This window comes from Hyla sarda, chromosome 2 (genome assembly GCF_029499605.1).
Source record: "Hyla sarda isolate aHylSar1 chromosome 2, aHylSar1.hap1, whole genome shotgun sequence".
In the NCBI taxonomy this organism is placed as follows: domain Eukaryota; kingdom Metazoa; phylum Chordata; class Amphibia; order Anura; family Hylidae; genus Hyla; species Hyla sarda.
The window spans coordinates 366,646,563-366,674,211 of NC_079190.1; the positions used below are offsets into that span (position 1 = coordinate 366,646,563).

Sequence of the window (27,649 nt, forward strand, 5' to 3'; positions counted from 1 at the left end):
AGTGTGTGTATGTAGGGGGTGATTTTGTAAAACCTGTAAAGAGGAAAAGTGGTGCAGTTGCCCATAGCAACCAATCAGATTGCTTCTTTCATTTTTTTTTTTTTTAAAAGCCTTTGAAAAATAAAAGAAGCAAATCGAATGCTATTGTCAACTGCACCACTCTTCCTCTATACAGGTTTTAATAAATCTCCCCTATAATCCATTGTTAGTGGTGCCTTAGTTCCCTCTCTCCATTGGAGTAACTTCATGTTGAGCTAAGCATGTATATTTAGGATGGGAAGTAGCCATAGAATACCAGCTATCTCTTCTATATGGTCGTCTCTACAGTGGCGTCCACTGTTCCTTGGCTTTGCATTGGTATTGTTTAGTTGGGACAATGGGGGAGAACCTGTCCAGAGGAAAAGTTGCAACATTCAGATTCCTTCTTTCATTATGAAAAGGCCTGTGCTAAATGAAAGAAGCGATCTGATTGGTTGTTAAGGGCAACTATTCAACTTTTCCTCTGGACAGGTTTTGATAAATCTCCCGCAATGTCTTATAATGGTAAGTAAAAAATAGATTGTGATAAATCATGTAAAATAACAGATCAGACCAGATGACTTGATGACTAAACTGATGCAAACAATTGAATAGAATACGTCATTTCTTGGCATTGTAGAACAGATTTAAAACTTGAAAAGTTGAGATGATATTGCTTAATAGTTATTCATTTCATTGTATTCAGCTAGTATGGAATGTGTCACATAAATGAAATGTTACAACACTCTCGAGGCTATGGACTTTTGATCCACATACAAAGTATATTTATGATTTTACTTTAGTGTCCCCACTGAGAGTTTTTTTCTTTCTTTTTTTTTGTTAAAATATAACTTGTTTACATTGGCAGTCTTTATAGTTGAGATAAATTGTTTCTAATCCCATAAAGTACTATTGAGCTCTATGGATGAAATCTATACATAAAGGTGCCTGTATGGGCAAGCAGCCTATAAGAAAACATTTTTCCCAACGACCTAATTTCTTAAGGCTTATTTATTTATTAATTGATATAAATAGAACAATATTTATGCTATTTGATATTTAGTGCTGTGCAGATTATTTTCTGCGCAAATTCAGATGCAAAGCTCAATAGGGAACAAAATAATATTTCAGGTAATTTTCATGTTTGTTCTGCTGGAAAAAAGACCATCCTTATCCTTACTCACGTCATCCATAGACAGCTGCTGCCACACCTGTCTATTATACTCAGGAATTAACTAGAGGTTTATATCATGTCTTCACTTGCAGGAGGTTTATTACTTTCTGTTGAAAGTCTTTATGAAAGTAATTCATGCAGTGCACATCACCTAACAGGAAACGGCATATTGGCCACACATCAACCGTCAATGGTGCAGATATTGCTTACGTTCTAGTTCAACTCTATTTTACAGGAAGTCTTGTTTTGGTGGGTCTGGATTACTACATGCCTCATACCTGCCATCAGATTGCATGTTTAAAATGGATTATTTGCATTTACTGCAGTTTGCTACTGTAGCTTAATATTACTTGATGTGTTTCTTTTACTTGCTGCCTGCACAAGCAAAAAGCTGTTCGGTTACAGTAGTATTCCCATAGTTTAGTTATTCCCTATCTATAGGCCATTGATAGGAGTCTTCCAAACTTGGCCAAGTGCTGCTCTATAGACAATAAATGGAGTACAATGAAAGTGTGGTCTGCTTTTTTCATTACAGAGGACATTATCGTTCATTTTGGTACTTGGTGGTCCCAGAGGTTGTACCGTCACTGATCATCTAGTTATCCTCTATCCTGTGGATAAGGAATAACTTTAAATTGTAGGAATACCCCTTTAAGGCTGTGTTCACAGAACAGAATTTCGAGTCTGACCAAATCTGTCTGAAGGTTCCCAGTGCCACCAGCACCGACTGAAAAAGTCAGCACTAGGACCGTATGGACATTGCCGTCCCGATAGATGGGGATGTCTGCAGAGCAGATTTTGCCTAAAGAACGAATAAGGCCATTTTTTTGGCGGGGGAATTTCAGCAGCAGAATTCCATAATGTGCACCAGAATTTCCAACAGAAATGGCGTTCTGGAAGGAAATTCCATAGTTGGAACCTAGACTATGAGTGGAGATGAAAAAATCTAATTCAATGACCACTTCATTTACTGAGATACACTTATACAAAGAAAATAACCTGTCACAATGGCTTACAAGGCACATTTTCATTGGTTTCCACCAGTAGCAGATATACTTTAGGCAATAGCTGTTAAATGCAATTATAATGAAAGGTTTATTAAAGCAGGAGGTGTTGTTTTTGTTGTTGAAAGTACAGGGGGGGGGGGGGGGGTTATATCACACTTTGAGACTACTAGGCAGACAAGAGAGTAGACTGTATTCAGGATAGAGAGAATGCATTAGCAATTCATCCCAGGGCCCAAACACCTTTTAAAATGAATAATGAATAGACCTGTAGGGCTCTTTACTGTTTGCAATTAAAATCTATAACAACCAACCACAGTTTCAGATCTGGTTTTCATGACAACAACTCTTTAATCTCTCTCATTGGGATTCACCACCGACTAACACATTCTAATGCAGTAGATAAATTCTCCCCTTTCAGAAGCTTTTCAGGAAAGAAAAGCTGAGCTGACATGTTCAGGCCTTTTTGTCTCGTAATGCCAGGAAAGCAGTTTATGAAACTATTTTAGGGTGTGGGCACAGCTAAAATTGCAGGAAGCTGGAAAAACATATCTTTTCTTCACATTTAAACCTTTCTTCCTGCCTCCCTTGCCTCTCACATCCCTAGTGGGAACGAACCCTGTTATTACTCGTAGACATTGGTTAAAAGTCTGTGTGGCTGTGTAGTCAAAAATGATAATTGCTAGCATCTGTCAGGTTCTGGCTGCCGGACTTCCATAAAATCAACTTATATAAAAAAAAAAGTTAATAAATATGTTCGATGTGACAGGTCACTGCTTTCAAACCAGATCTCTAGGTCAAACAGAATAGACCAACTAATATAATGTAAAAACATATACAGGGCTATAGGGAGAGGTATTAGCAGTAGAAAGAGGAAAGTGCTCAGGCCATTGTACAAAGCACTGATGAGACCTCAGAGTATTGTGTGCAGTACTGGAGACTTTATCTGCAGAATCAACATAGTAGAGGACATATTAGAGGGGCAAAGGTTTATGCAGTAATATCAGAAAGTATTACTTTACTGAGAGAGTAGTGGATGTATGGAATAGCCTTCATGTGGGAGTCATAGATGGGCCAAATGGTTCTTATCTGTTGACACATATTCTATGTTTGCATGAGTACGTGTGTGTGTGTGTGTGTGTGTGTGTGTGTGTATACAGTATATGACACTCCTCATATTTTTGTAAATATTTTATTATATCTTTTCATGTAACACTGAAGAAATGACACAGCCTGTATAACAGTGATTATTGTTGCTTCCCCCTAAAAATAAAATAAGAAAATAAAAAAAACTCAACACATAGCAATTAATGTCTTAACCTTGACAATATAAGTGAGTACACCCCTAAGTGGAAAGGTCCAATTAGCCATTTTCCCTTACCATAGTTATGTGATGTATTAGTGTTATAAGGTTTCAGGTGTGAATGGGGAGCGTGTGTCTTAAATTTGGTGCTATCAATCTCACACTCTAATAGTGGTCACTGGAAGTTCAACATGACACTTCATGGCAATAAACTCTCATGGCAAAAAACTCTTTTTTTCATTGTCTGCTATCGCTTGGTTGCCCATCCATTTGAATGAACCTCGTGTCATAATACACTGCAGTGATCTGCATCTGGGGGTTACCTGAAGGGACAAACCATGTAATGTTTACTGTTATGACTTCTACCATTTCTAATTCTTGCCTGAGTGTCAGTTTTTCCTCTGATGTATTTGTTATTCTTTTTGTACCCTCATTACATAATCTTCCTTTGTATTCCACTCTGTAGTGTCTTCCTTGATTATTATTTATCCTGTTCCTTCATCTCCCACACGTGTGACTAACATGCTTAGGGTTTTCCAGTCCCTCTGTATATCCCTGGCTCTGTAATGATTCATATAATGATTCATAATAGTGTACAAGAGTTGTGTTTCATACAGTGGTGTGTGTGCATGTGTGTGTATATATTAGCTCTGTATACATTGATCATTTCTCTATTTAATCATCTTACTATAGTCACTCTTTGAGCTTCTGTATGACTTTTCTTCTTTTAAATCTTTTGTCCTTCACAATCTGTTAAACATCTTGTTTTCCCTTGCTCTGGAACACTGCAGTTATTGTTGCCACTACTCCAGGCCTTATCAATAGGACACATAGTAACAAGATGCTTTTTGTTTTTCAGCTGGGGCCCTGGAAGAAAGACATCAATATACTAGCTCCAATTTGTAGCTTCATAACTGTTAAGTAGTGGAAGTTCTAATATTGTTGGAGGAGGATCTAACAGTTGAAAAACAGTGAACAGAATTTTCCACATATTCCTTAATTTGACAGAAAAACCTCTTAGTGGATCCAAGAGGTCACTCCATTTTTCAAGCAACTATGAGGCTTTTATGACTATAGAGATGCCTGTAATGCATATGATGGGGAGCCCAGAATGTGGCTTGACCCGATCTGCCCAACAAACTCTCTCAAGAAGTCACTGCAGAAATATCAAGCAGAAAATCTCTCAGTGGGAGGTTAGGACCAATAGTGGCTCGTGTGGAGATCTTCTTGACTTGAAACCCAAAAGAACTTTTTGTGAGCAAAATGGGCTAACAAAATCAACAGAGGATGGCTTGGATGACAGGAAGCTAGGCGTAAGTCGTGGTAAGACTTTAGGTTTGGATTTTAGGGAAGGTAGTAGAGGACATTTACTTGATTGTGAAAATAACAGGGTTATTCCCAGTCAACCAAATATTTATGAAGACCAAGAAGAAAGTCACACTAATTTAAACACAAAGGAAAGGACATTTTTAGATCAAGAAATAAATCTTCCTCCTGGAAACTTTTACACCTCTGCTGGAATGTTTAAGAAAACCAACATGATTTCCCAGGAAGATTTGACAGAGATGGTTTTGGAATTTAAAAGAAGAAGAGGTAAAAGCATTTCAACAGAAAGAGAACTAGATTTGCAAGGTCTGATGGATCAAACAATTGGAATAAAGAGTATGGAAAACATCTATTATGATACTGAACCATTTGATCACACTCCATCTATAAATCCTGTCCCTAAGCCAAGAAGGACATTTCGTTATGCTAACTGTAACCACCATGAGGAACGTATGGACAACTATCACAATCACAGGAGGAGAAAGTCTGTGGATGATAGTGACACAGAATCATCGGACCCTTCTGTCCCACCACCTGAGCCAAAGAAATCTGGAAATAGAAAACTAAGACCTAGATCCAAAAGGTAAAATTGAAGTTTCTTTTATATTTCATGTAAATTAATTGTATTGTGTCTTTTATAACCATTTTTGCACTGCAAGACTGTCAGGGTGCAAGCTACTAATTACGTGACTCGTATAAGAATAATTATTTAGAGGGGCACTCCACTGCCCCAGTGTCTGAAACATTTAGTTCCGAATGCTGGGTAAGGGCTACGGGGGTTGTGACGTCACATCCCGCCCCCTCAATGCACGTCTATGGGAGGGGGTGTGACGTCCGTCACGCCCCCTCCCATAGACTTGCATTGAGGGGTCTGATGTCACAAGGGGTGTGGCCGTGACGTCACGACCCCCCGCACCCAACGTTCTGAACTAAACTTTCCGGATGCTGGGGCAGTGGAGTACTCCTTTAAGATTAACGTTTAGATGCAGCTTGACAGATTCAGTAGCCTGTGTGCTTAGAGATTTGCCACTGGTGCACAATGTAAACATGGGATGCGGATGTATATGTGTAGTTACAGACAGGGGCCCCATTGATGTTTATGGCTCTGACATCCACTAGTCCACTAGTGATAATGTTCAGGTAATTTGCCCCCACACAGCACACCATGCTTTTGACTCCAATTCAGTACACCTATATGTTCAGGAACTACGTTGACTACGCTTTGGCCTTGCTAAATAGAAAATATTATACTTATTTCATTAAATTGGCCCACATTTGTTATTCTGCTTAACAACCAATTGCAGCTGTGATTGGTTGCTTTGGGCAAAATCATATAGTTTTGGCTTCAGACGGATTGATAAATCTTAGCCAATATCATATAAATATTTAAAAAAATTTACTACAGAATTATGTAACTTTAATAAAATACTGGCAATTTAGGATGAATATAATTTTTTATATCCACATGAAGCTAATTTAGTGAGTAGTGAAGCTGTTTAGCCGTATAAAGGCTTCTTCACACACAATATAATATAGTTGCAGCATGTTTAAACATTACCAAATGTTGTGTGTGTCAAAGCAGTTTAAGACTGTCTAGTGGTCTTTTAGTTTATCCTTAAAAGCACACACAGGTATATGGCAAAATGTATGGACCTTTGTGCACACCAGCCTTTTTAATCTTTGTGGTTATTGTCCTTGTAGCATGATGCTCTTGGAATGCTGTGACTGATCTCTTGGCATCTGTTTGTTTTTTAGGAAATCCTTTGAATTTGAAGATGTTCAAACATTTAGGCGCTTCATGCAACAAACAAACCACCCTCAGATCTCTGAAGAACCTATTGAGCACTCACGATCTGCACTCTATCACACAGTATCAGAAGACAATATCTATGAGGAGGTTGCATGTAGGTTTCCCACTCCTTTTGTATTTGTTACCCTTTGTTTATTACTGTGCACTTCTTTCATTAATGCCTTTATTTATTTTTATTTAGTTCCCCAGAAAGAAAACCCATATGAAGATATCAAAGTACCTTCTTCACCCGTCTGGAAAGTACCATCGTCATGGAAGATCCCACCTCCAAGATGTACAATCAAAGCTCCTAAGGTAGGTTATTATTATATTTTTATATTGTTAAATTATAGAAGTTGGCTATACAATGAGATCACTCTGGTATTATATTTTTTATGTATTTTTCTACTGGAAACTTGGGTTAAGAATTATGGCTTTCGTATTCCTTTGGTCTAGCTCAATAATACCATACAAAAGCGATGAACTTTATTTGATCATAAAACTATAATCTGTTAGGTTACAGCCTTAGATCTGTAGTTCATTACACTGTTTTGTTAACTGATATATTATTATATCTATAGCCTAGCATTAGTATTAAAATTGTTAATCTTCACAGATTCCTTCAAAACCAAACTTTCTGAAAAGACAAACACTGGAGCTGAAAAGTACCAAGCTGTATGTTCACAAGAAGGCCACCAAGGATGCCACTCTGCCCGTCACACTAATGGAATGGAAAGTGTTCCGAAATGGTGGAGAAACAGCAAAAAAGAGGAAGAAGTTTCCTCGGGTCAGTTTTGGTTTTTTTACACAAATCTTTTTATGCTGGTAAAAGTGGAATCATTCTGTTATGAAGACTAGAGATTAATTAAATCAAGCATTATGCGATATCAAGTATTACACATATGCAAGTTGAAGCTGTATGTTTTTGATGGCAACAGGAGTTACATATGACTAGCAAAATGGTGTTGAACTGGAGGCACACACAGGGTATACCCACACATGGCAGATTTGGTTCAGAAATTCCTATGATGCGGATTATATTACTCCCCTATATTGAATGGGGTTTTTTCTGCAGTATGTACTGGGACTCTTGTAAACTCTATTCAGATGAAAGGGACAACTGCAGAACGTCTTACAGCAGACATCATTGAGGTTCTAAAGAATTAGTGTGGAGTATAGGTGATATTGACCATTTAAAAATAAAGTTCTGTTAGGTAGGATATTAGTTGGGTATGGAAAAGGGTGTTACTGTAGTTATAAATAGCAAGCTAATTCTTGGAAGAAGTAATTGATGCAATATCTTAAGGTGCACATACACCTTCTACTGAAGTCAGCTGAATCCACAGCCGCAGGTGGGTTTGGGTGACTCTCTAATGTTGGCCTCTGGACTCTCTGCCAATGATCATCCATCAAGATGATGTCTTTGGAGAGAGGGGTGGGGCATGTTGGATTTCAATTGCCCAACCCAATTGTTCTGAGAGAGATAAGCGGCTGCCAGAGCTGTCTAGTTACTGCTTACCCCTACCATGTTAATGCAGAACACATAAACATTTGGCTATGTTAAACATCCATGTGTAAGTCCATAGAGAGAGAGCTGTCGGCCTAATGATTGCTCAGCTGATAGCTATTGTAAGTGTATGGCCGGCTGTAGTGAACTACGAAAGAATACAAGGGGATTATAGTTCGGTTGTGAAGCCTTGTTTAAGTAAATATTTTGGAAAAAAGTTTTACCCAGTGAACGGGATTATTGCATTTAAAACTGTTTAAAAAACACAACCTTTACCTTTTTATCACCATATATATATATACCAGACGTAGACTGTATATTCATAGTTCTCTTCTTTAAAAGATAGAGAAGCATCCTGTGTTTATAGCAAAAAGAAAATTAAAAGTCTCCGTGCAGGATGTGATTTTGCCTAACAAGGAAACACATGCACAATCCTTCCTGTCTTACTTCAGTAGCAGTTTAATCTCATTGTTACAGTACTTGTGTTCTTTCTATGCATACTTTGAGTAGGAGCAAGTTCCATGTCTCTTCTCGCTTCTCTTAATGTACATGGTGATTTAGTTTTTTTTTGCTGTTTGTTCTTGTTTTATGAATTGGTTTCATATTATTATTATATTATGGTACTTACTTCCTGGTATATTCAACTTTTACATTTCTTTTCAGCTTGTGATGAAGATACAGGATATATTTGATGCCAAGCGTGGAAAGAAGAAGGTTAAAATTCAGACCTTCACTAGTCCTGATACTACATCAAAAGGTGAGAACATATTAAACATTTAATGTTTATTATCCTAGCCTCCTTTAACATCTGTACTCATAGCATTTCTTCAGGGCTGTAAGGCTTTTATTAATCTTGTTCACATATTTTCATTGCTTAGGGGAAGCAAGTGAATCTGAAAGTGAAGCAGAGGATCGTCAGAAAAGTATGTGGATGGATTTTTTCATATATTATTTTATGATTATTTTCTACAGTAAAATGCTGTGTTTTATGGGAAAGTAATTCCTCTATTTTTACTGTCTTGCTATGTTAAAATTTAGGCTTTTCAAACTGTTAACTTTTTTTTTTTTACTGTATGTTGCATATATCTATATTTTATCTAGTATGTAAAACTATAATGGTAACATAATTGCTTTATGAATTTTTAACCATTATTCAGTTTGTGTGATCCATAGCAATTTAAATGAATAGTTGAAATTACCATGCAATGGGAACTAGCTTCCTTTAACACATATTGAGTGAAGTTACCACCACTCCCTATTCCAGACAAGATGACTTTTGACCAAATTTCCCACCAGCTACTTCTTAATACTAGTAATAGATGAAATTGCTCATCTTTTTTCATATAAAAGTTCAAACAATAAGTAAGACAATGGTTTTACAAATCCAGAATACCTGGTCATTCAGGATGGACCAGCTGATTTATCATAGATGAGTAGGAGCATGTGCTTACTTGAAATCTGGGCAAGACTCATAGGCTGTCTTCCTTAATCTCATGACGCCCATAACAATATTTCTCAATATTTAATTTATAAGTAACCATAAGAAGCAGAATACATTTATAGCACCTTAGGATCAAAGACATGATTAAAATATAATAACACAACCCCATGATTTGTAATCTATGCTAGAATTAGATTCAGGTATTGTTAATATAAGTATTATTGTTTACACTCTATAAAATACCAATAAAACAGGTTTCCTAAATAAAATTACTGTTTCTCTCCGTAGAGCACAATAAGCGTTTGACTCACATGCAAAGCTCACTAAAGCGGAACCCTCACTACCAGACTTTGGAGAGAGACCTCATCGAACTGCAGGAGCAGCAGCTTTTTGAGTTGTTTGTAGTTGTGTCTTTGAAGAAGAAGCAATCTGGAAATGGCTATATTCCCTATGTTACTCAACAATATCCCAATAAGGTAAAATACTTCTAAACATGCTATTATTTGCATCTTCAAGATCATATGTTTGTATGAAATCATTGCATTCTCTGTCTAAAATAATCCTGTTATGAAGAGGTTGCTCAGGTCTTAGTTATAATGTAGCTAATTGCATGAAAAGGGAAGGATAATATAAGTAAAACAAATAGCAAAATAGAAATCCACCACCATTCTGAGGCAATGATCGACTAATTCAGGTTAGAAACAGAGGTAGAAACATTCAAGTTTCACGATCCAAATCTACAAAATAAAGACAACTGACCCTCATCTGTAAAAGCATTTCTTCATTCCATAAGTGTAAAAATCACAGAGTGGTAGACACAATCCTCATACCTTAGCAACTGACCTTATTATGGGTTCCAAATTCAGCAGTAGATGTCCTGAGCAACTGACCTTATTATGGGTTCCAAATACAGCAGTAGATGTTGATACAAGGCTACTGTATCGCAAAAAATTTTGGCAAAGTATTTTGAATAGTAATTTCCATAGTCTGAACATATGGCAAAGCACAAGTTCATCTACACCATCAACCATTCTAAAATAGATGGTATGACCTGTTTTGTAAGGATTTTGGCAAAGTATTAGAAAGCAACACCAATTGGGCAAAAACAGGTTCTAAAACTTAACGTTAAATTATACATCTAAAATGTTACATAATGTATTAACTTTGCCTCTTTGTATATTTTTACAAGAATGACCAGCCACTGAAACAGTCTAAAGATACAGAAGAGAGGCTTAAAGTCATTCCACAGTTTTGCTTCCCTGATTCTAATGACTGGGTTCCTACTTCAAATCTTAAGAGGTAATATTATAATTTGATGGTAGCCAGATAGGCCTTTGTCATGTTCGTATAACCCATTAACCGTGAATTTTATTTTATTTTTCAGTGAAACCTTTTCTTTTGTGCTAACGGGAGAAGATGGAAGTAGATGGTTTGGCTATTGTAAAAAACTTCTAGTAAGTAAAGTGCTGCATATATACTTGTTCTTATTAATATATACTGTATGTTGACATAGAATTTTCAGTCTGTTCTCCTTTTTGATGGAAGTTCCTTACCTGGCCACTCATGGTTTTCCCATATTGTTAAAATGAGAGGGATGGCTTAGCTTACCTTTGATTTTTGTAATGGCATCCACCATAGTGGAGTCATTATCTTATTGGTGGTCTATTGTTAATGACTACAGGAGCACTGAATCGTGCCTGTCACGCCCCCTCCCATAGACTTGCATCAAGGGGATGGGGCGTGATGTCACGATACTCCGGCCCCGTGGTGGTCATGCTGCACACTCAGAGCCTCCAGCGCTGTGGAAAGCTCACAAAGGTGGGTACTGAATGACAGATTGCGGGGGTCCCCAGCGGTGGGATCCCCGCGATCATACATCTTCTGCCCTATTCTTTGGATAGGTGATAAGATGTGTTAGGGCTGGAGTACCCCTTTAATAATTTGCTTGTGTGTCTTCCATTGGCCAGGTCTTGCTTTCAGTAGATCAACTGCATTGGTAAACTAATAATATTTGAAGAGATTGTCTAGGCATATTCTCCTAATGCAAAATACAGCTCCACACTTGGTGACAACTGTCCATTGCCCAGCAAGTATTATACACATTATTTAGACTAGTACCCATGCATGATACTTGCTGTCCATTCTACAGTTGCCTAAGCAACTTGCCCCAGCTAAGTGAGCCACAACTGAGGCCAATGGCCAGCAAGTACACTGCTGTAGCTGTGGTCCCTTTTATCTCTTCCTTTAATTTGATTGTGAATGACACCTACTTTATGTTTCTACTGTTTTGGTAGGATTTCTTGTCATTTATGATCCGTCCCCTGGGTAGGCCACTAATATCTGATCGGTGAGGATCAAACCTGTGCTGGGTTTTCTGCAGCTTAGCTCTTATTAAAGTTGATGGGAGCTAGGATGGAGTCCATAATGGTCATTAAACAATGTACAGACCGGTTTCTTTTGGCTCTATTTTTTTCTGAGTGGTGCAGCTATGCTGGCAGACAGATGATTGAAGGGGTTCTGGGTGTCAGGTCCCCACTGATCAGATATTCATTGCCTATCCTAAGGATAATTTACTTAATTTATTAGAAGTATCAATAAATGTAATAAATGAAGCACAATACGAACCCTGCAATAAAGATTTTATTTCTCCTTTGTAGCCACAAGGTAAAGGAAAACGTCTTCCGGAAGTATACTGTATGGTCAGCAGACTGGGGTGTTTCAACCTCTTTTCCAAGGTAATAATTGAAAAACAAAATCTACAGTACTGCTTCAGATTATAGCTGCCCATACACAGTAGAGATTTGTTAAGATATCATGTCCTTTTTGTAGGATTCTCTACTCACCAATGGCCATCTATTACCAGTTCATCATGTTTGATGAAGGTTTCTGGTAGCCACTCGCCAATACTCCTTCAACAAACAAATTGTGCAAATTCAGCTTAAATGAATGCCCATGTTGATGGAGAAATTTTACAATTATCTAATGTGTAGGGACAGCTTATATAAGACTCAAACTACTTGTTTGGTTTTAATACATATTTCAATAATGTAATTTTGTTAATATTATTTTTTTTTTAGATTTTAGATGAAGTGGAGAAAAGGAGGGAAATGTCGACTGCTTTAGTGTCTCCATTTATGCGTAGTGTCATGGAAGCTCCATTCCCAGCACCTGGAAGAACTATAACTGTGAAAAGTTACCTGCCAGGATCAGGAAATGAGGTAAGTTCATCAGTCTATATGGAATATGGGGTAATGAAATACAGGATACAAAGATTTTATCTGGGTCCTTATTTAATTCTTTTTCATATACTTTATTATTTCCAGGTAATTGAGCTGTGCAGGCCCATGGATTCTAGACTGGAGCATGTTGACTTTGACTGCTTATTCAGCTGCCTCAGCGTCCACCACCTCATCAAAGTTTTTGCCTCACTTCTGCTCGAGAGACGGGTTATCTTTGTAGCTGACAAACTTAGGTAAAGTATTAGGGCAAACGTTTTAGGATAATTTGGGACTATGAACTTCTCAAAGCACCCTGGGCATTACAGCTGCCAACGAGTCTTGTGCACAATCCTGTTCCTAATATTAAAGGGAACCAATCATCAGATTTTACCCTATATAACGCTTGGCAAAGCGTTATATAGGGTATAATCTTTATTTTCACCATTCCCGGGGGACGCTCCTGTCCCCAGGGATGGTGAAGATATGAAGTTATAAACTAGTCACCTCCGCCGCCGTAAGTAGTCACCTGGGCGGGGAGCTCTTCTCACCAACTCCCGTTCTCCGGCCGGCAGCGACGCCCCCTCCGCTTGATTGATGTGCCGCGTCATTGTTCCACTGACTGAACAGACGGAGCAGAGCGATGACGCGGCCCGTCAATCAAGCGGAGGGGGCATCGCTGCCGGCCGAAGAACGGGAGTAGGGGAGAAGAGCTCCCCGCCCAGGTGACTACTTACGGCGGCGGCGACTAGTTTATAACTTCATATCTTCACCATCCCTGGGGGCAGGAGCGTCCCCCGGGAATGGTGAAAATAAAGATTTTACCCTATATAACGCTTTGCCAAGCGTTATATAGGGTAAAATCTGATGATTGGTTCCCTTTAAATAGCCTTAGCAACTTACTGACCTGGGTACTACAGCAGTGTAAGATTAGACAAAAGAGCAAGTGACAGTGACACATTAAACGTACGTCTCTTACTTGACTTGCAAGACATAAAATATTTTTATCTTAATGATGAATGCTATGCTTACTCTGCCGATGAGCATACTATTTAATCTACTGTATATTATCCATTCTTAGATACATTATTTATGTGTTGCACATTATGTTCCTCCTAAATGGTTAAATCAGTATTTATTGGAACTATTTATATAGCTAGCATTAGCTGTTACTACTAGCTCCAAAATATTTTTTATATTCATCTCCATTTTAGGAAGTCCTTCCTGCAAATCTTTTGAAATATTATAAATATTTAGACTTGAATCCTAACATATCAGTATTAAATATTCAGTTTGGCATCAAATCTGATAACATTTTATCTTTTTTTTTTCTTTCTCCAGCACATTGTCTAAGTGTGCTCATGCAGTGGTTGCTCTGCTTTATCCCTTCACGTGGCAGCACACCTACATCCCTGTACTTCCTGCGTCCATGATTGACATTGTCTGCTCTCCTACTCCATTCCTTACTGGAATCCTATCTTGTTCACTACCTCTGCTGAGTGATCTTCCTATTGAAGAGGTAAGTTTTTCCACCTTAATATTAAAGTACAGTGTTACTACTGCTTTTCCCTACCTTAAATATTACTTCTTTAATTGGTAAGTCAGACCCCTCCTTTCGTCACCCTATAAACTTAAAGGGGTACTTTGCCCCTAGACATCTTATCCCCTAGCCAAAGGATAAGGGAAAAGATGTCTGATCGTGGGGGTCCTGCTGCTGGGAACCCATGCTACCTCTGCTGCGGCACCCCAGACATCCGGTGCACCGAGCAAACTTCACTCCGTGCCAGATGACTGACGATGTGGGGCAGAGGCTCGTGATGTCACGGTCACGCACCACTCGTGACGTCACGACCACACCCCCTCAATGCAAGTCTATGGGCGGGGGCGTGACTGACGTCACACCCCCTCCCATAGACTTGCATTGAGGGCACGTGGCCGTGATGTCACGAGCTTCTGGTGCTGCACCCGACGCTGTAAACTAACGCTGGGTGCAGCAAGGAGATCCCTATCTTTTGGGTTGGGGATAAGATGTCTAGGGGCGGAGTACCCCTTTAATTGTGTTACTTAACTGCTCTTTCACATGATTTTCCATCCATATTGTACAGATTGGTCCCTATTCACATCATGTTTTGTGGATATATCATCTAAAAATGTCTACTGTTTTATAAATGAGTATGTTTTGTTTGCTGGACACAAAAGCAACATAGTACCAAAATACAAAATATGATGTGAATGATTAGTTTATTTTATGTATTATATTTCCTGTATGCTTCCTTCACTGAACAGGAATAATTTTTTGGAGTAAATAAGAATATATTACTATTTCTTTAAAGATTTAATGACTACTATGCATAATCTGGATAATTATTTACCTGAATATTTTTACTTTTCTAGGTATTAATTGTAGATCTGTGTGCAAACAAGTTTCTTCAGCAGGTGAGAACTCTTTGATGTCTTTGCCAACTACTTACTTTTACTCTTTCCTTATTTCTATTTCTATCAGCTGTGGCATAGGGAAAACAACATCCATCATCTTAATTAGGATACAATTGACATTTTTTTTTCTCACCATGAAATTCAATCCGAATTTGATTGGATTTATTTTTACAAAGACAGGATATTTGATGACAACTGTGATAATTGACTTAATGCAAATCGAACCTGTCTGTTGTTGTTGGTTATGGGTGGTGATAGTCACTCTAGGTGTACACATTCGTACACCCCACCATTATGTGCATTTAGGTCATCTTCTTTCACCTGGGCTCAGGAGATTGTAAGTCCCTGCCCTGTGATTGCATACAAGGCCTTTTGTAAAGTAGTTGCAAAATGACAGCTCCAATCTGGTCCCTGGGGCAGTCCGCCAAAATTAGGGAGTTTACTAGATGTACCATCTGGCCTATTTCCAACTCCACCCTTTAGTACAGTGCTAAACGCACAATGCACGTTTTTCTTGTCTGGCTGTATCCTGCCCATTTGATGACTATCATTTGGACACTTGGTTTGTGTTTGCCACCTTACCATCATACATTTCTGTATACATACAAATGATTCATCTGGGAATAAAAACCTACTGAACAAGAAGACTTGAGTTGTTTAGGAGGCACCAAATAAAAAAATTATTAAGGACTATGAAAACTGATTCATTTATTCTGTATTGATCCATGATGCTCAGTTTTACACACAAACTCTTTGGCCATACATAACACTTTTAATCTTCATTCCTCACAGGTATCAGATGAAGATGATATTTTACCTCACAAACTTCAGGCTGCTCTGGCCCAGATCTTAGAGCAGAGAAATGATATCATGTATCATGAACAACATTTCTCTGAAGGTGAGCAAGAACCATGAGATACCTAACATAGTGATATAGATGTTAAAGGGGTACTCCACCCCTAGACATCTTATCCCCTATCCAAAGATGTCTGATCACGGGGGTCCCGCCGCTGGGGCCCCCCTCAATATAGAACGCAGCACCCACCTGTTACTGCTCCGGAAGCGCTGGAAGCTGGAGGGGCAGGCTCCCGACCACGGGGACGGAAGATAGTGCCGTCACGCCCCCTCCCATATACTTGCATTGAGGGGCCAGGGTGTGACATCACATGGGGGCGGAGTCGTGACATCACGATCTTCCGTGGTCGGGAGCCAGACCCTCCAGCGCTTCTGGAGCAGTAACAGGTGGGTGCAGCGTGCTATATTGTGGGGGGTCCCCAGCAGCGGGACCCCCGCAATCAGACATCTTATCCCCTATCTTTTAGATAGGGGATAAGATGTCTAGGGGTGGAGTACCCCTTTAAATTGTTTCTATCTCTTAAGTGGTGTCTGAGTGTTGCAAATTTGCCATAAACTTGTTCTTATATAGCTTGAGTTATCTTGACAACAGTAATAGGACATTTAAAAAGTGTATAATTTCTTCCAGAAGATATTCTAAAAATTAACAAAACATATTTGTCCCTTGCTCATCTCATTTCGGTGGGGGGGGTTTGACCTCTGGGACTGCCAGTGTTCATGAGAACAGGGGTCCCTTGTCCCCTTAGTGAATTTAGCGGAGGCATGCAGGCTCGGCCTCTTGTCTCCACCCCATTCACTCTCTATGGGATCTGAAGATAGCTGAGTAGAGCACTCAGTTTTGCAGCGTGTTCCACTTTAGAGGTACAACTGCTGCTGTAAATATCCTACAATGTCCCCCAGTGAAGACACTCTGTTGTGCAGTTATAGCTTCATTGCAATGTTGTTCGGAGTAACCATTAGATATATATATGTCACGATGCCGGCTGGCAGGTAGTGGATCCTCTGTGCCAGAGAGGGATGGCGAGGACCGCGCTAGTGGACCGGTTCTAAGCCACTACAGGTTTTCACCAGAGCCCGCCGCAAAGCGGGATGGTCTTGCTGCGGCGGTAGTGACCAGGTCGTATCCACTAGCAACGGCTCACCTCTCTGGCTGCTGAAGATACTGAAGATAGGCGAGGTACAAGGGAGTAGGCAGAAGCAAGGTCGGACGTAGCAGAAGGTCGAGGCAGGCAGCAAGGATCGTAGTCAGGGGCAACGGCAGGAGGTCAGGAACACGGGCTAGGAACAGACAAGGGAACGCTTTCACTAGGCACTAAGGCAACAAGATCCGGCAAGGGAGTGCAGGGGAAGTGAGGTGATATAGGGAAGTGCACAGGTGAACACACTAATTGGAACCACTGCGCCAATCAGCGGCGCAGTGGCCCTTTAAATCGCAGAGACCCGGCGCGCGCGCGCCCTAGGGAGCGGGGCCGCGCGCGCCGGGACAGAACAGACGGAGAGCGAGTCAGGTAGGGGAGCCGGGGTGCGCATCGCGAGCGGGCGCTACCCGCATCGCGAATCGCATCCCGGCTGAAGGCGGGACCGCAGCGCACCCGGTCAGTGGATCTGACCGGGGCGCTGCAACAACGAAGATGAGGCGAGCGCTGCGGGGAGGAACGGGGACCCGGAGCGCTCGGCGTAACAGTACCCCCCCCCCTTGGGTCTCCCCCTCTTCTTGGGGCCAAAGAACCTGAGGAAAAAAAACTAAATTTTTCCGTGATGAGGTCCGATGCAAATTAGGAGGGGTTCTGTGTGGAAACGTACGAGACAGTCCAATCTTTTATTGTAAAAACAATAGATGTAGAGGGGTCTGGCGAGACTGGACACAGGAACGTAGAACCTGTTGATGAGAGAGGCCAAAAAAAATTTTCCTGCAGATCCGGAATCCAAGAAGAGCATAGTAGAGAAGGAGAAGGTAGAGGCAGATATCCGCACAGGCACAGTAAGGCGTGGAGAAGCAGAGTTGACATCAAGAACTGTGTCACCTTTGTGCGGAGTCAGCGTACGTCTTTCCAGGCGGGGAGGACGGATAGGACAATCCTTCAGGAAGTGTTCGGTACCGGCATAGTACAGGCAAAGATTCTCCATGCGGCGTCGTGTCCTCTCTTGAGGTGTCAAGCAAGACCGGTCAACTTGCATAGCCTCCGCGGCGGGAAGCACAGGAACAGATTGCAGAGGACCAGAGGAGAGAGGAGCCGGAGAGAAAAAACGCTTCGTGCGAACAAAGTCCATATCCAGGCGGAGCTCCAGACGCCATCCGGAAGAACGCATGTCAATGCGAGTGGCTAGATGAATGAGTTCATGTAGGTCAGCAGGAGTCTCTCGTGCGGCCAGAACATCTTTAATGTTGCTGGATAGGCCTTTTTTAAAGGTCGCGCAGAGAACCTCACTATTCCAGGACAACTCGTAAGCAAGAGCACGGAACTGAATGGCGTACTCGCCAACGGAAGAAACACCCTGGGCCAGGTTCAGCAGGGCAATCTCGGCTGAAGAAGCTCGGGCAGGTTCCTCAAAGACACTTCGAATTTCCGAGAAGAAGGAGTGTACAGAGGCAGTGACGGGGTCATTGCGGTCCCAGAGCGGTGCGGCCCATGACAGGGCTTTTCCAGACAGAAGGCAGAACACGAAAGCCACCTTAGACCTTTCAGTAGGAAACTGGTCCGACATCATCTCCAAGTGCTGGGAACATTGCGAAAGAAAGCCACGGCAATACTTAGAGTCCCCATTAAATTTGTCCGGCAAGGACAGGCGGAGGCTAGGAGTGGCCACTCGCTGCGGAGGAGGTGCAGGAGCTGGCGGAGGAGAAGATTGCTGGAGAAGTTGCGACTGAAGTTGGTGCGAAATGGTGGACATTTCCGACAGCTGACGGGTTAGAAGGGCGATCTGTCGGGCTTGCTGGGCGGCCACCGTGGTGAGGTCAGCGACAACTGGCAGAGGAACTTCAGCGGGATCCATGGCCGGATCTACTGTCACGATGCCGGCTGGCAGGTAGTGGATCCTCTGTGCCAGAGAGGGATGGCGAGGACCGCGCTAGTGGACCGGTTCTAAGCCACTACAGGTTTTCACCAGAGCCCGCCGCAAAGCGGGATGGTCTTGCTGCGGCGGTAGTGACCAGGTCGTATCCACTAGCAACGGCTCACCTCTCTGGCTGCTGAAGATACTGAAGATAGGCGAGGTACAAGGGAGTAGGCAGAAGCAAGGTCGGACGTAGCAGAAGGTCGAGGCAGGCAGCAAGGATCGTAGTCAGGGGCAACGGCAGGAGGTCAGGAACACGGGCTAGGAACAGACAAGGGAACGCTTTCACTAGGCACTAAGGCAACAAGATCCGGCAAGGGAGTGCAGGGGAAGTGAGGTGATATAGGGAAGTGCACAGGTGAACACACTAATTGGAACCACTGCGCCAATCAGCGGCGCAGTGGCCCTTTAAATCGCAGAGACCCGGCGCGCGCGCGCCCTAGGGAGCGGGGCCGCGCGCGCCGGGACAGAACAGACGGAGAGCGAGTCAGGTAGGGGAGCCGGGGTGCGCATCGCGAGCGGGCGCTACCCGCATCGCGAATCGCATCCCGGCTGAAGGCGGGACCGCAGCGCACCCGGTCAGTGGATCTGACCGGGGCGCTGCAACAACGAAGATGAGGCGAGCGCTCCGGGGAGGAACGGGGACCCGGAGCGCTCGGCGTAACAATATATATAACCATTAGATATATATATTGATGTCTCTGTTATAAACAGATGTAAAAAAAAATCTAATTTTAATACATTTTTCTTTTCTTTTCAGAAGATGTTAGTCTGAATTCTTTGGTATCCGAAGCCTTTGTGTGGTTCTTTGTGGAGATAGTTGGGCATTACTCTCTACATATGTATGTGAATGAGAAGGGTGAGCGGATATTCCAAAGAGAGCTGTTCCGCAAGTCCCACACTTCCAGGAGTGTACGCCAGTTTCTTGACCTCTTCATGGAAACTCAGATGTTTGCAGGCTTTACGCAGGACAGAGAACTGAGGAAAAGTGTGGTAAAAGGTAATGAAAGACTTGACCATTTGCTACAATGTTTACTGTGTCACAATGAACACTACAAACTATTGCAGCCCATTGGCATTGGACCGGTGTATAACTGGTCATCAGAAGAAATAATGGGTTTTCCATTTCTCCAGTTTAATGACAGGCAAAAGATATCTTAGGATAGATAGTGGTACTGAAGATAATGCTTCCTACATCAGTGTCTCTCTTTAATATCAGCATCAGAAGCAATAGAAAGAATAGGCCAAAAGCAAGATCCGTTGCCAAGCCAGTGCAAAATAATAATGATAATGATTATAGCAATAACTTTGTTATATATGCAATCACATTACTATATTTTTAGTTAAGAATTATACGTGCCTGCTATATGCATTCGCTTTGACTTTTGGTAGAGGAATCTTCTGTAAATCTAAAAAAATAAAAAAGAGCATTCCTAAAAATAAGCAAGTATTCTAATATATAATACACAAAGATTCAATTCACAGAAAAATACATCCCTTGTGTACACAGTAACTTTGTGCCTTATTTTGGTCCTCATTTTTTCAGTATTTATTATTATTATTATTATTTTTATTTTTTTTAAATAAACCAAAATCGGGAATGGGTCCAAAACATAGGAAAAGGTGCAAAAAGGTCAATGGGTAGCAAAATCAGCTGCAGAAAATATGCAGCAGATACTGTACATGTGAACGTACCCTTATAGTTTTTCTGTCAGTTCCATTATGAGATGTGCCTAAAAATTTTGACCATTGCGAAATATGGACTACATACTGACCAAGAGATTGTGTGAGAACATAGCCTAACATCCATAGACTAAAACTCCTATGAAAACAATAGGGGCATTAAAGGGGCACTCCGGTGGAAAACTTTTTTTTTTTTTATGAACAGGTGCCAGAAAGTGAAACAGATTTGTAAATTGTTTATTTTGAAAAATCTTAATCCTTCCAGTACTAATTTGCATCTGTATGCTACAGAGGAAATTATTTTCTTTTTGAATTTCTTGTCTTGTCCACAGTGCTCTCTGCTGACACCTCTGTCTCTGTCAGGAACTGTCCAGAGCAGCATAGGTTTGCTATGGGGATTTTCTCCTGCTCTGGACAGTTCCTGATACGGGCATCAGGTGTCAGCAGAGAGCACTGTGGACATGACAAAAAGAAATTCAAAAAGAAAAGAATTTCCTCTGCAGCATACATCTGCTAATAAGTACTGTAAGGATAAATATTTTTTAATATAAGTAATTTACAAATCTGTTTTAACTTCTGGCACAAGTTGATTTAAAAAAAAAAAATGTTTTCCACCGGAGTACCCCTTTAAGTAAAACACATTTCTTAATGTTTCTGTAAAAAAAAAAATAAAAAAAAAAATAGAGGAATAGAAATATTGCAAATATAACCGTACATATACAAATGCAAAATGTAGTTTTTAAGATTATACCTTTTTCCACTGCATTCTATTTACATATAATGTATGAAGTGCAAATACCTGTATGGTGACATCCCAATGACAGTGATACTTACATGGAAAATGTTCTCTTTTTATTATTCAGGACTTTTTGAGGTGCGGGCCTGTGAATATCTGAAGACTCTCCCTGAAACAGAGCCCAGTGGTGTCAACAAGTTTTTGAAAGGCCTAAGTAAGTCTAATACGTTTCCATAAATTTTCCTTCCTCCTCGCTTAGTGGTTAACATTCCTTGAGTGGTAAAAGTTAAAGGGTTATTGTAGGTAAATTCCCCAGAGTAGGAGACCTTTAAATGTCTGTTTAAGAAACCAGAGTATACAGATATTCCTTTCATAATGTTGTCACTCATTCTAATAGGTCTGTTTGGAATTCTATCATTGTCAAATTCCACTGTTACAGTTCATGTAAGTCTCCAGTCTCCATGTTGCTTACAGGCCCTCTTAGTCAGTTACAACACTTCAGTTTAGGTATTGGCAATAAGCACTCTGCCTGTGCAGTTTTTTGTAAACCCCAACTAAGTGTATCATGGTTCTATTAGTGTCTAAGGGGCCTATAAGTGTTATTGCCCTGAGGATCAGATCACACTCCATCTGCCAATAAATTAGTTGCATGATTTACATTATCATAGGGTATAATGGCAAAAACACTGGCAAAAAAGGCCCCCCAAAAATTTTGTTTTTAATTATGAATTCAGTAAAGAAAAAAAAACTTAACACATGTTGCTGTAGATCAGTGGTTCTCAACCTTTTCGGCGACCGTACCACCAAGGCCTGAAAGTATGTCTGCGGGTACCCCCTCACACAGAACTTGCGCGCGAGGGGTACCTGCGGACAAAAGGCGTGTTCTTACCTTTATACCAATGCATCCACCCTCCATCTTAATCCCCTTTTGCCATTATTCCCCCCTCCATCTTAATCCCCTTTTGCCATTATTCCCCCTCAATCTTAATTCCCTTGTGCCATTATGATCCAATATGGCAAAAGGGGATTAAGATGGAGGGGGAATACTAGCACAAGGGGATTAAGATGGAGGGGGGGGGGAGAGAATAATCAACCCCCCTATCTTAATCTCTTGTGCCATTATTCCTCCCTCCCTCTGATCCTCTTGCGCCATTTTCCCACCTCCATCTTTATCCCCTTGTCCCATTATTCCCCCCTCCATTTTAATCCCCTTGTGCCATTATTCCCCCTTCCATTTTAATCCCCTTGCACCATTCCCCCTTCCTCTGATAATAATGGCACGAGGGGGGAAAAATGGCAAAAGGGATCATAGGGAGGGAAGAATATCACACAAGGGGATTAATATGGAGGAGGGGGAATAATGACACAAGGGGATTAATAAGGAGGGGGGGTTAATAATTCCCCCTCCCTCTGATCCCCTTTTGCCATATCAGATAATAATAGGACAAGGGGATTAAGTTGGAGGGGGGGGGGGTGTCAAAAGGGGATCAGAGGGAGGGGGGTATATTGGCACAAGGGGATTAAGATGGAGGGGGGATAATCAACCCCCTCTCCTCCATATCAATCCCCTTGTGTCATTATTCCCTCCTCCCTCTGATCCCCTTGTGTCATTATTCCCCCCTCCCTCTTATCCCCTTTTGCCATTTTCCTCCTCCATATTAATCCCATTGTGCCATTATTATCCGATATGGCAAAAGGGGATCACAGGGAGGGGGAATGGTGCAAGGGCATTAAGATGGAGGGGGAGAGGGATAATGGCGGAGGGGAAGTAATAAAGCACAAGGCATTAAATTTTAATGCCTTGTGCTTTCCTACTCCCCATCCCCCCTCCGCCATTATCCCTCTCCCCCTCCATCTTAATGCCTTGTGCTCCGTCCCATACAGTCCCCCCTCCGTCCCATACAGTCCCCCCTCCGTCCCATACAGTCACCCCTCAGTGCCATACAGTCACCCCTCCGTGCCATACAGTCCCCCCTACGTCCCATACAGTCGTTTACCTGGCGTCCTGCGGTCCCGTTGCCTGCTGCTTCACGGGATGTTCGGCGGGGCCGTACTGACGTGTGACGTCCCCCTGCGCTGTGCGGCAACTCCCCGCAACGTCAGGGGAGGCCACACATCTCCCCGGCAACCACGCAGCTCACTTACAGTAGCCACGGCTGCAGCTTGGGCCGTGCTACTGTACAGTGAGCTGCCGCGGCTATGCGCTGGCAAATACTGGCCAATGCATGGCCGGTATTTGTCAGCGCTTTCGCGTACCCCCTGACAGCCCCTGGCGTACCTCTAGGGGTACGCGTACCCCAGGTTGAGAACCCAGGCTGTAGATGGATCTTGTTCTAAATATTTCTTGTGTATCATTGAATAAACTCTGTAGCTAAGTTAATTATTAGACATAGTGACACATTGCAGGTAGTATTTAAGGGATCATCAAGAAATAGAAAAAAGAGCTAATTTATTTCAAAAACAGAATCACACCTATCCTCAGGTTGTATATGATATAACAACTTTGTTCCATTCACTTCAATAAAACATCTGCAACACCACACACAACCTGAGGACTAGTGTGGTGCTGTTTTTTAGAAGAAATCTCTATTTTCTAATACTGGATAGGATTACTTAAAGTCTATTCACAATAGTGTAGCATTTTCTGCTTTCTGTATTAAGTAGTAAGACACCAGGGTTTTCTAAATCAAAAAAATTATAATAAAAAAAAATACCTATATGTGTATAAATTCTCATCAGGTGATTTTCACCATTTTGCATAGCTCTATACAGCACATTTGTTGTAATGCTGCCAGGAATTGCTGTAGACTAGATGTTGTGCAAAGAAACATGATATACCTACTCAACCAAGTGACAAAGGGGGGTACATATCAATACTATGTTTCATCTACCATGTAGTTTGTATAACATGTAATGTTTTCTTTTGCAGGCAATAAAATGAAATTTCTTCAAAAGAAATAAAGGAACTGAAAATGTTGCTGGTCTGCCATATGAAGTTGGTATTGTTGGGCTCTCCCACGTGAATGCTGAAAGCTTCCAGAAGATTTCCCAAGAGAAGAATTGAAGGCGTTCAGTTTAATCATTTGGCCTGTGCTGGAATAAGGGCACTTCAGAAGATAAAAAAATGTAATGTGACCAATATCCTCCAGATAAAGCTGGATTGCGTGAACTTATATTTTATATAAGACAGAAAAGAAAAATATAGAATTTGCTGGATGACTCCTGGCTACTTATGAAAACAACTCCTTTAACTAGTAGTTCTTGGAGAATGCTCCATTTGGGATGACCAAACTTTCCAGAATTGTTTGCCAAAACTCTTAATGGAACTAGTTTAAATATTGTCATCAAATCTGTGGAAAATAAACTTATGTCCCAGGAGAGAATTGTTCATTTTAGAAGGCTGCTGGATTTACAAGTTATTGTGTAATATCGCGGAACAATTTACGGTTGTTATTCTAACAAACCAGAAGAGACTATGAATAGGTTTATATGGGCTCAAACCAAATGTTATAAATTCATCATGAACACCGAAGTTGGAAAAAAGAAAAAAAAAAAGCCAGTACAATGTTGTAAAAGCACTTCCTATAATTTATATGTAAATAGTGGATGAAATGGAACTTGTCTTCCTGACAGAGGTCTACAGTAATCCTTCTGCACTTATGTATATAATACTGCGTTACACTGGACTTCCAAAATGCAATATTCCATGTGGCATATAAACCCCTATAACTGGTTGTCAGTTATCACTGTGAAATGTAACATAATGGATATTGCTCTGTAAATAATATTACTGTACATGGTGTGGGACGGTGCTGTTCTTAATACTAGTTTCATGCATTTACAATGCAAAGGTCACACTTGTATATAGGTATGTTTGTAAAGTATATGGCTATGAAATTGAAATGCACTTTGTTTAGTATATTAGAAATTGTAACATACTTTAAAGGGACTTTCCAGGACTGAATGGTTGATGACCTATCCTTAGAGTAGACCATCAATGTTTGAGTGTGGGTGCCTTAGCCCTATAACAATGACAAACAACATAACAGAGGAACCACAACGTTCTTTGGCTCAACCCCAGTTCCATCATTGTTTAAGCATAGCAGCTCCTCCATACATCATGGAAAAACCCTTAAAAGTAAAGGTGTCAAAAGATGGGGGGGCTTGAGGCTGCACCATGTTACCCCTATATCATCTTAAATAAGTGACCCTACAAAATACAGTCAGGTGAGGTATCTTTACGTGCCTTTTTAAAGTGTTACTTGTATATTAATATAACTATTTTAACTGTGCAAACTATTGATTTTCTTAATGCTGATTGCATTTGTATCACTGTTTTTGTTTATATGGGTTGAAACAGCAAATTTCATTAAAAAAACTAACAAAACAAAAACAAAAAAAACAATGTTATGATAAAATACAAAAAAAATTTACTTTTTTTTTTTTTATTTGTTCATTGACCCGGGATCTTTTAAATGCGGATGATTATAGTGTCACAGTGACAATTTTTTGTTGGGTTATTCCTCTAGTATGTATGCTGCCATATAGATATAGATATACGACTTTCAATTTTCAAGTTCTAGAAATATTTCCCAGTTATACAGAGAGATATTTGCTACAGCTGATCATTTTTTGATGAGTCAAAACAACCCATTCAGTCAAAGAAGGAGCATTTACTTGTTCGCTGTCTGATCACTAGACCTATTAGGTTGGACGGACAATATCGGCCTTTTTGGCCAACAATTGCTCCATATAATCAAGCCCTTGCACTCCTGCTTCCCTGTTTTTTTGTCTGTTCCTGTTTTCCCTTTATCTCAACTTGATAAACATGGGTGCAGCCCTTCTTCATGTTGGATCTGGTTTCCTTTACTCACTGCATTGCTATCTTACTATAATGCGTATTGAAGAACAGCATCATATCCTGTATATAGTGTTCTATTAGGCTGGTTGAGTCTTGAAGCTCATGAAGTTGTGTTTCCTTTCTGTCACATGCCATCAAATGTTATATTGATTTTGGGTTAAACTAGATAATTCAATTCCTGATAAATGAATACAATTGTAAATGCAATGTTCCACTGTAGTATTGATAGCTATTAAGTTGAACCTTTAGCAGTATGGCTACTGGATGGTAATCACTGACATTTTTAATTTGATACATACAGTTTGTTTCCAAGATAGAGTTCTAGTTTATCATGGTGACTACATAGTCCTATGCCTCTCTACTAGACAGTGCTGATTTTGTAACTCTCAGCAGTTATCATCACTTCTTATTAGTAATATAGACAGCAGAGCAGGACCATGGAGGAGATAAATGTTTCATCTCGGAGCATGAGCTGCCATAATAAATCTTGAGAACTGAAAATATTGTACCAAGCCAAGGGTTTAGGAGACTGGAAAAAATTACTATACATAAAAAAAACAATATTTTACCATAATATAAATAAAGGTACAGATCAGGAAATATTCCACCTTGACTATCTTTATTACTGCCCAGATTATGCTGTTGGACATATTCAGAGCTCCAATGTTACTAGTCCATTTTGCTAGCCTCAAAATATGTTATACTGGGACTATTTAAACTTTACAATGTACAGAAATGGTGCATTAGCTTAAACATGTTTACCCTCAAATTTACTTGTGAACGGCACACACTGATACAGTAATAGTTGGTTTCATATATGTTGAAAACATGGCTCATATTGAGCTTATATGTAAATGTCATTGATGTTATTACATGCGGTTTATCTTTTTTAGGTAAATATGTAATACTTTATTAGGACCTGTATAATTCACTCTTATGCTTTTATACTGGTACAGACATATAAATAAAGTGTTACATGAAATTATGTTGACTCTGTTTGTCTCTGTGAGGCCATGTTGCTTGTACACTTATGGAGGTTGTTCCATTAGGATATGGACTTTATGAAAAGAACAGCTGTAGCTTTGGACTGCAGGAAAAATTAGAAAAAGGCCATACTCCGCTTCCCCTGATGATTGACAGGCACAGTGTTACGTGAACAATAATCTAATCATTAGAGTGGTTTCTGAAGACTAAACAAATGTAATTCTTTTAATCTTTCCTTATAGCTAAGATGTTCCATGCTTCCT

At 40.6% G+C, this 27,649-nt stretch overlaps 1 protein-coding gene and 2 long non-coding RNA genes across 5 annotated transcripts in view; 1 reads left to right on the plus strand and 2 right to left on the minus strand.

The window, feature by feature from the left end:
• Positions 1–27,387, plus strand: part of DENND2C (DENN domain containing 2C) — a 41,787-nt gene extending 14,400 nt beyond the window's left edge. The window contains exons 2-19 of one of the 2 annotated variants that reach the window (XM_056558376.1): positions 4,359–5,408; positions 6,581–6,729; positions 6,817–6,929; positions 7,231–7,401; positions 8,785–8,878; positions 9,000–9,044; positions 9,851–10,038; positions 10,752–10,861; positions 10,947–11,016; positions 12,220–12,297; positions 12,640–12,780; positions 12,886–13,034; positions 14,119–14,296; positions 15,172–15,213; positions 16,006–16,111; positions 19,883–20,122; positions 21,669–21,755; positions 24,471–27,387. In XM_056558376.1, the coding sequence (XP_056414351.1) occupies positions 4,567–5,408; positions 6,581–6,729; positions 6,817–6,929; positions 7,231–7,401; positions 8,785–8,878; positions 9,000–9,044; positions 9,851–10,038; positions 10,752–10,861; positions 10,947–11,016; positions 12,220–12,297; positions 12,640–12,780; positions 12,886–13,034; positions 14,119–14,296; positions 15,172–15,213; positions 16,006–16,111; positions 19,883–20,122; positions 21,669–21,755; positions 24,471–24,502 (2,835 nt within the window). In that variant the 5' untranslated portion in view covers positions 4,359–4,566 and the 3' untranslated portion in view covers positions 24,503–27,387. The remainder of the gene's footprint in view (positions 1–4,358; positions 5,409–6,580; positions 6,730–6,816; positions 6,930–7,230; positions 7,402–8,784; positions 8,879–8,999; positions 9,045–9,850; positions 10,039–10,751; positions 10,862–10,946; positions 11,017–12,219; positions 12,298–12,639; positions 12,781–12,885; positions 13,035–14,118; positions 14,297–15,171; positions 15,214–16,005; positions 16,112–19,882; positions 20,123–21,668; positions 21,756–24,470) is intronic. The other variant, XM_056558377.1, reaches the window with a different exon arrangement.
• Positions 3,285–8,846, minus strand: LOC130356614 (uncharacterized). The gene is made up of 3 exons (XR_008888939.1): positions 8,750–8,846; positions 4,188–4,366; positions 3,285–3,459 (listed from the first exon to the last, which is right to left on the minus strand). It is a non-coding gene; the product is annotated as an uncharacterized LOC130356614 (long non-coding RNA).
• Positions 20,483–27,649, minus strand: part of LOC130356613 (uncharacterized) — a 29,046-nt gene continuing 21,879 nt past the window's right edge. For both annotated transcript variants that reach the window (XR_008888938.1, XR_008888937.1), the window contains exons 3-4: positions 21,640–21,812; positions 20,483–20,531 (exon numbers count right to left, since the gene is read on the minus strand). This is a non-coding gene — a long non-coding RNA (uncharacterized LOC130356613). The remainder of the gene's footprint in view (positions 20,532–21,639; positions 21,813–27,649) is intronic.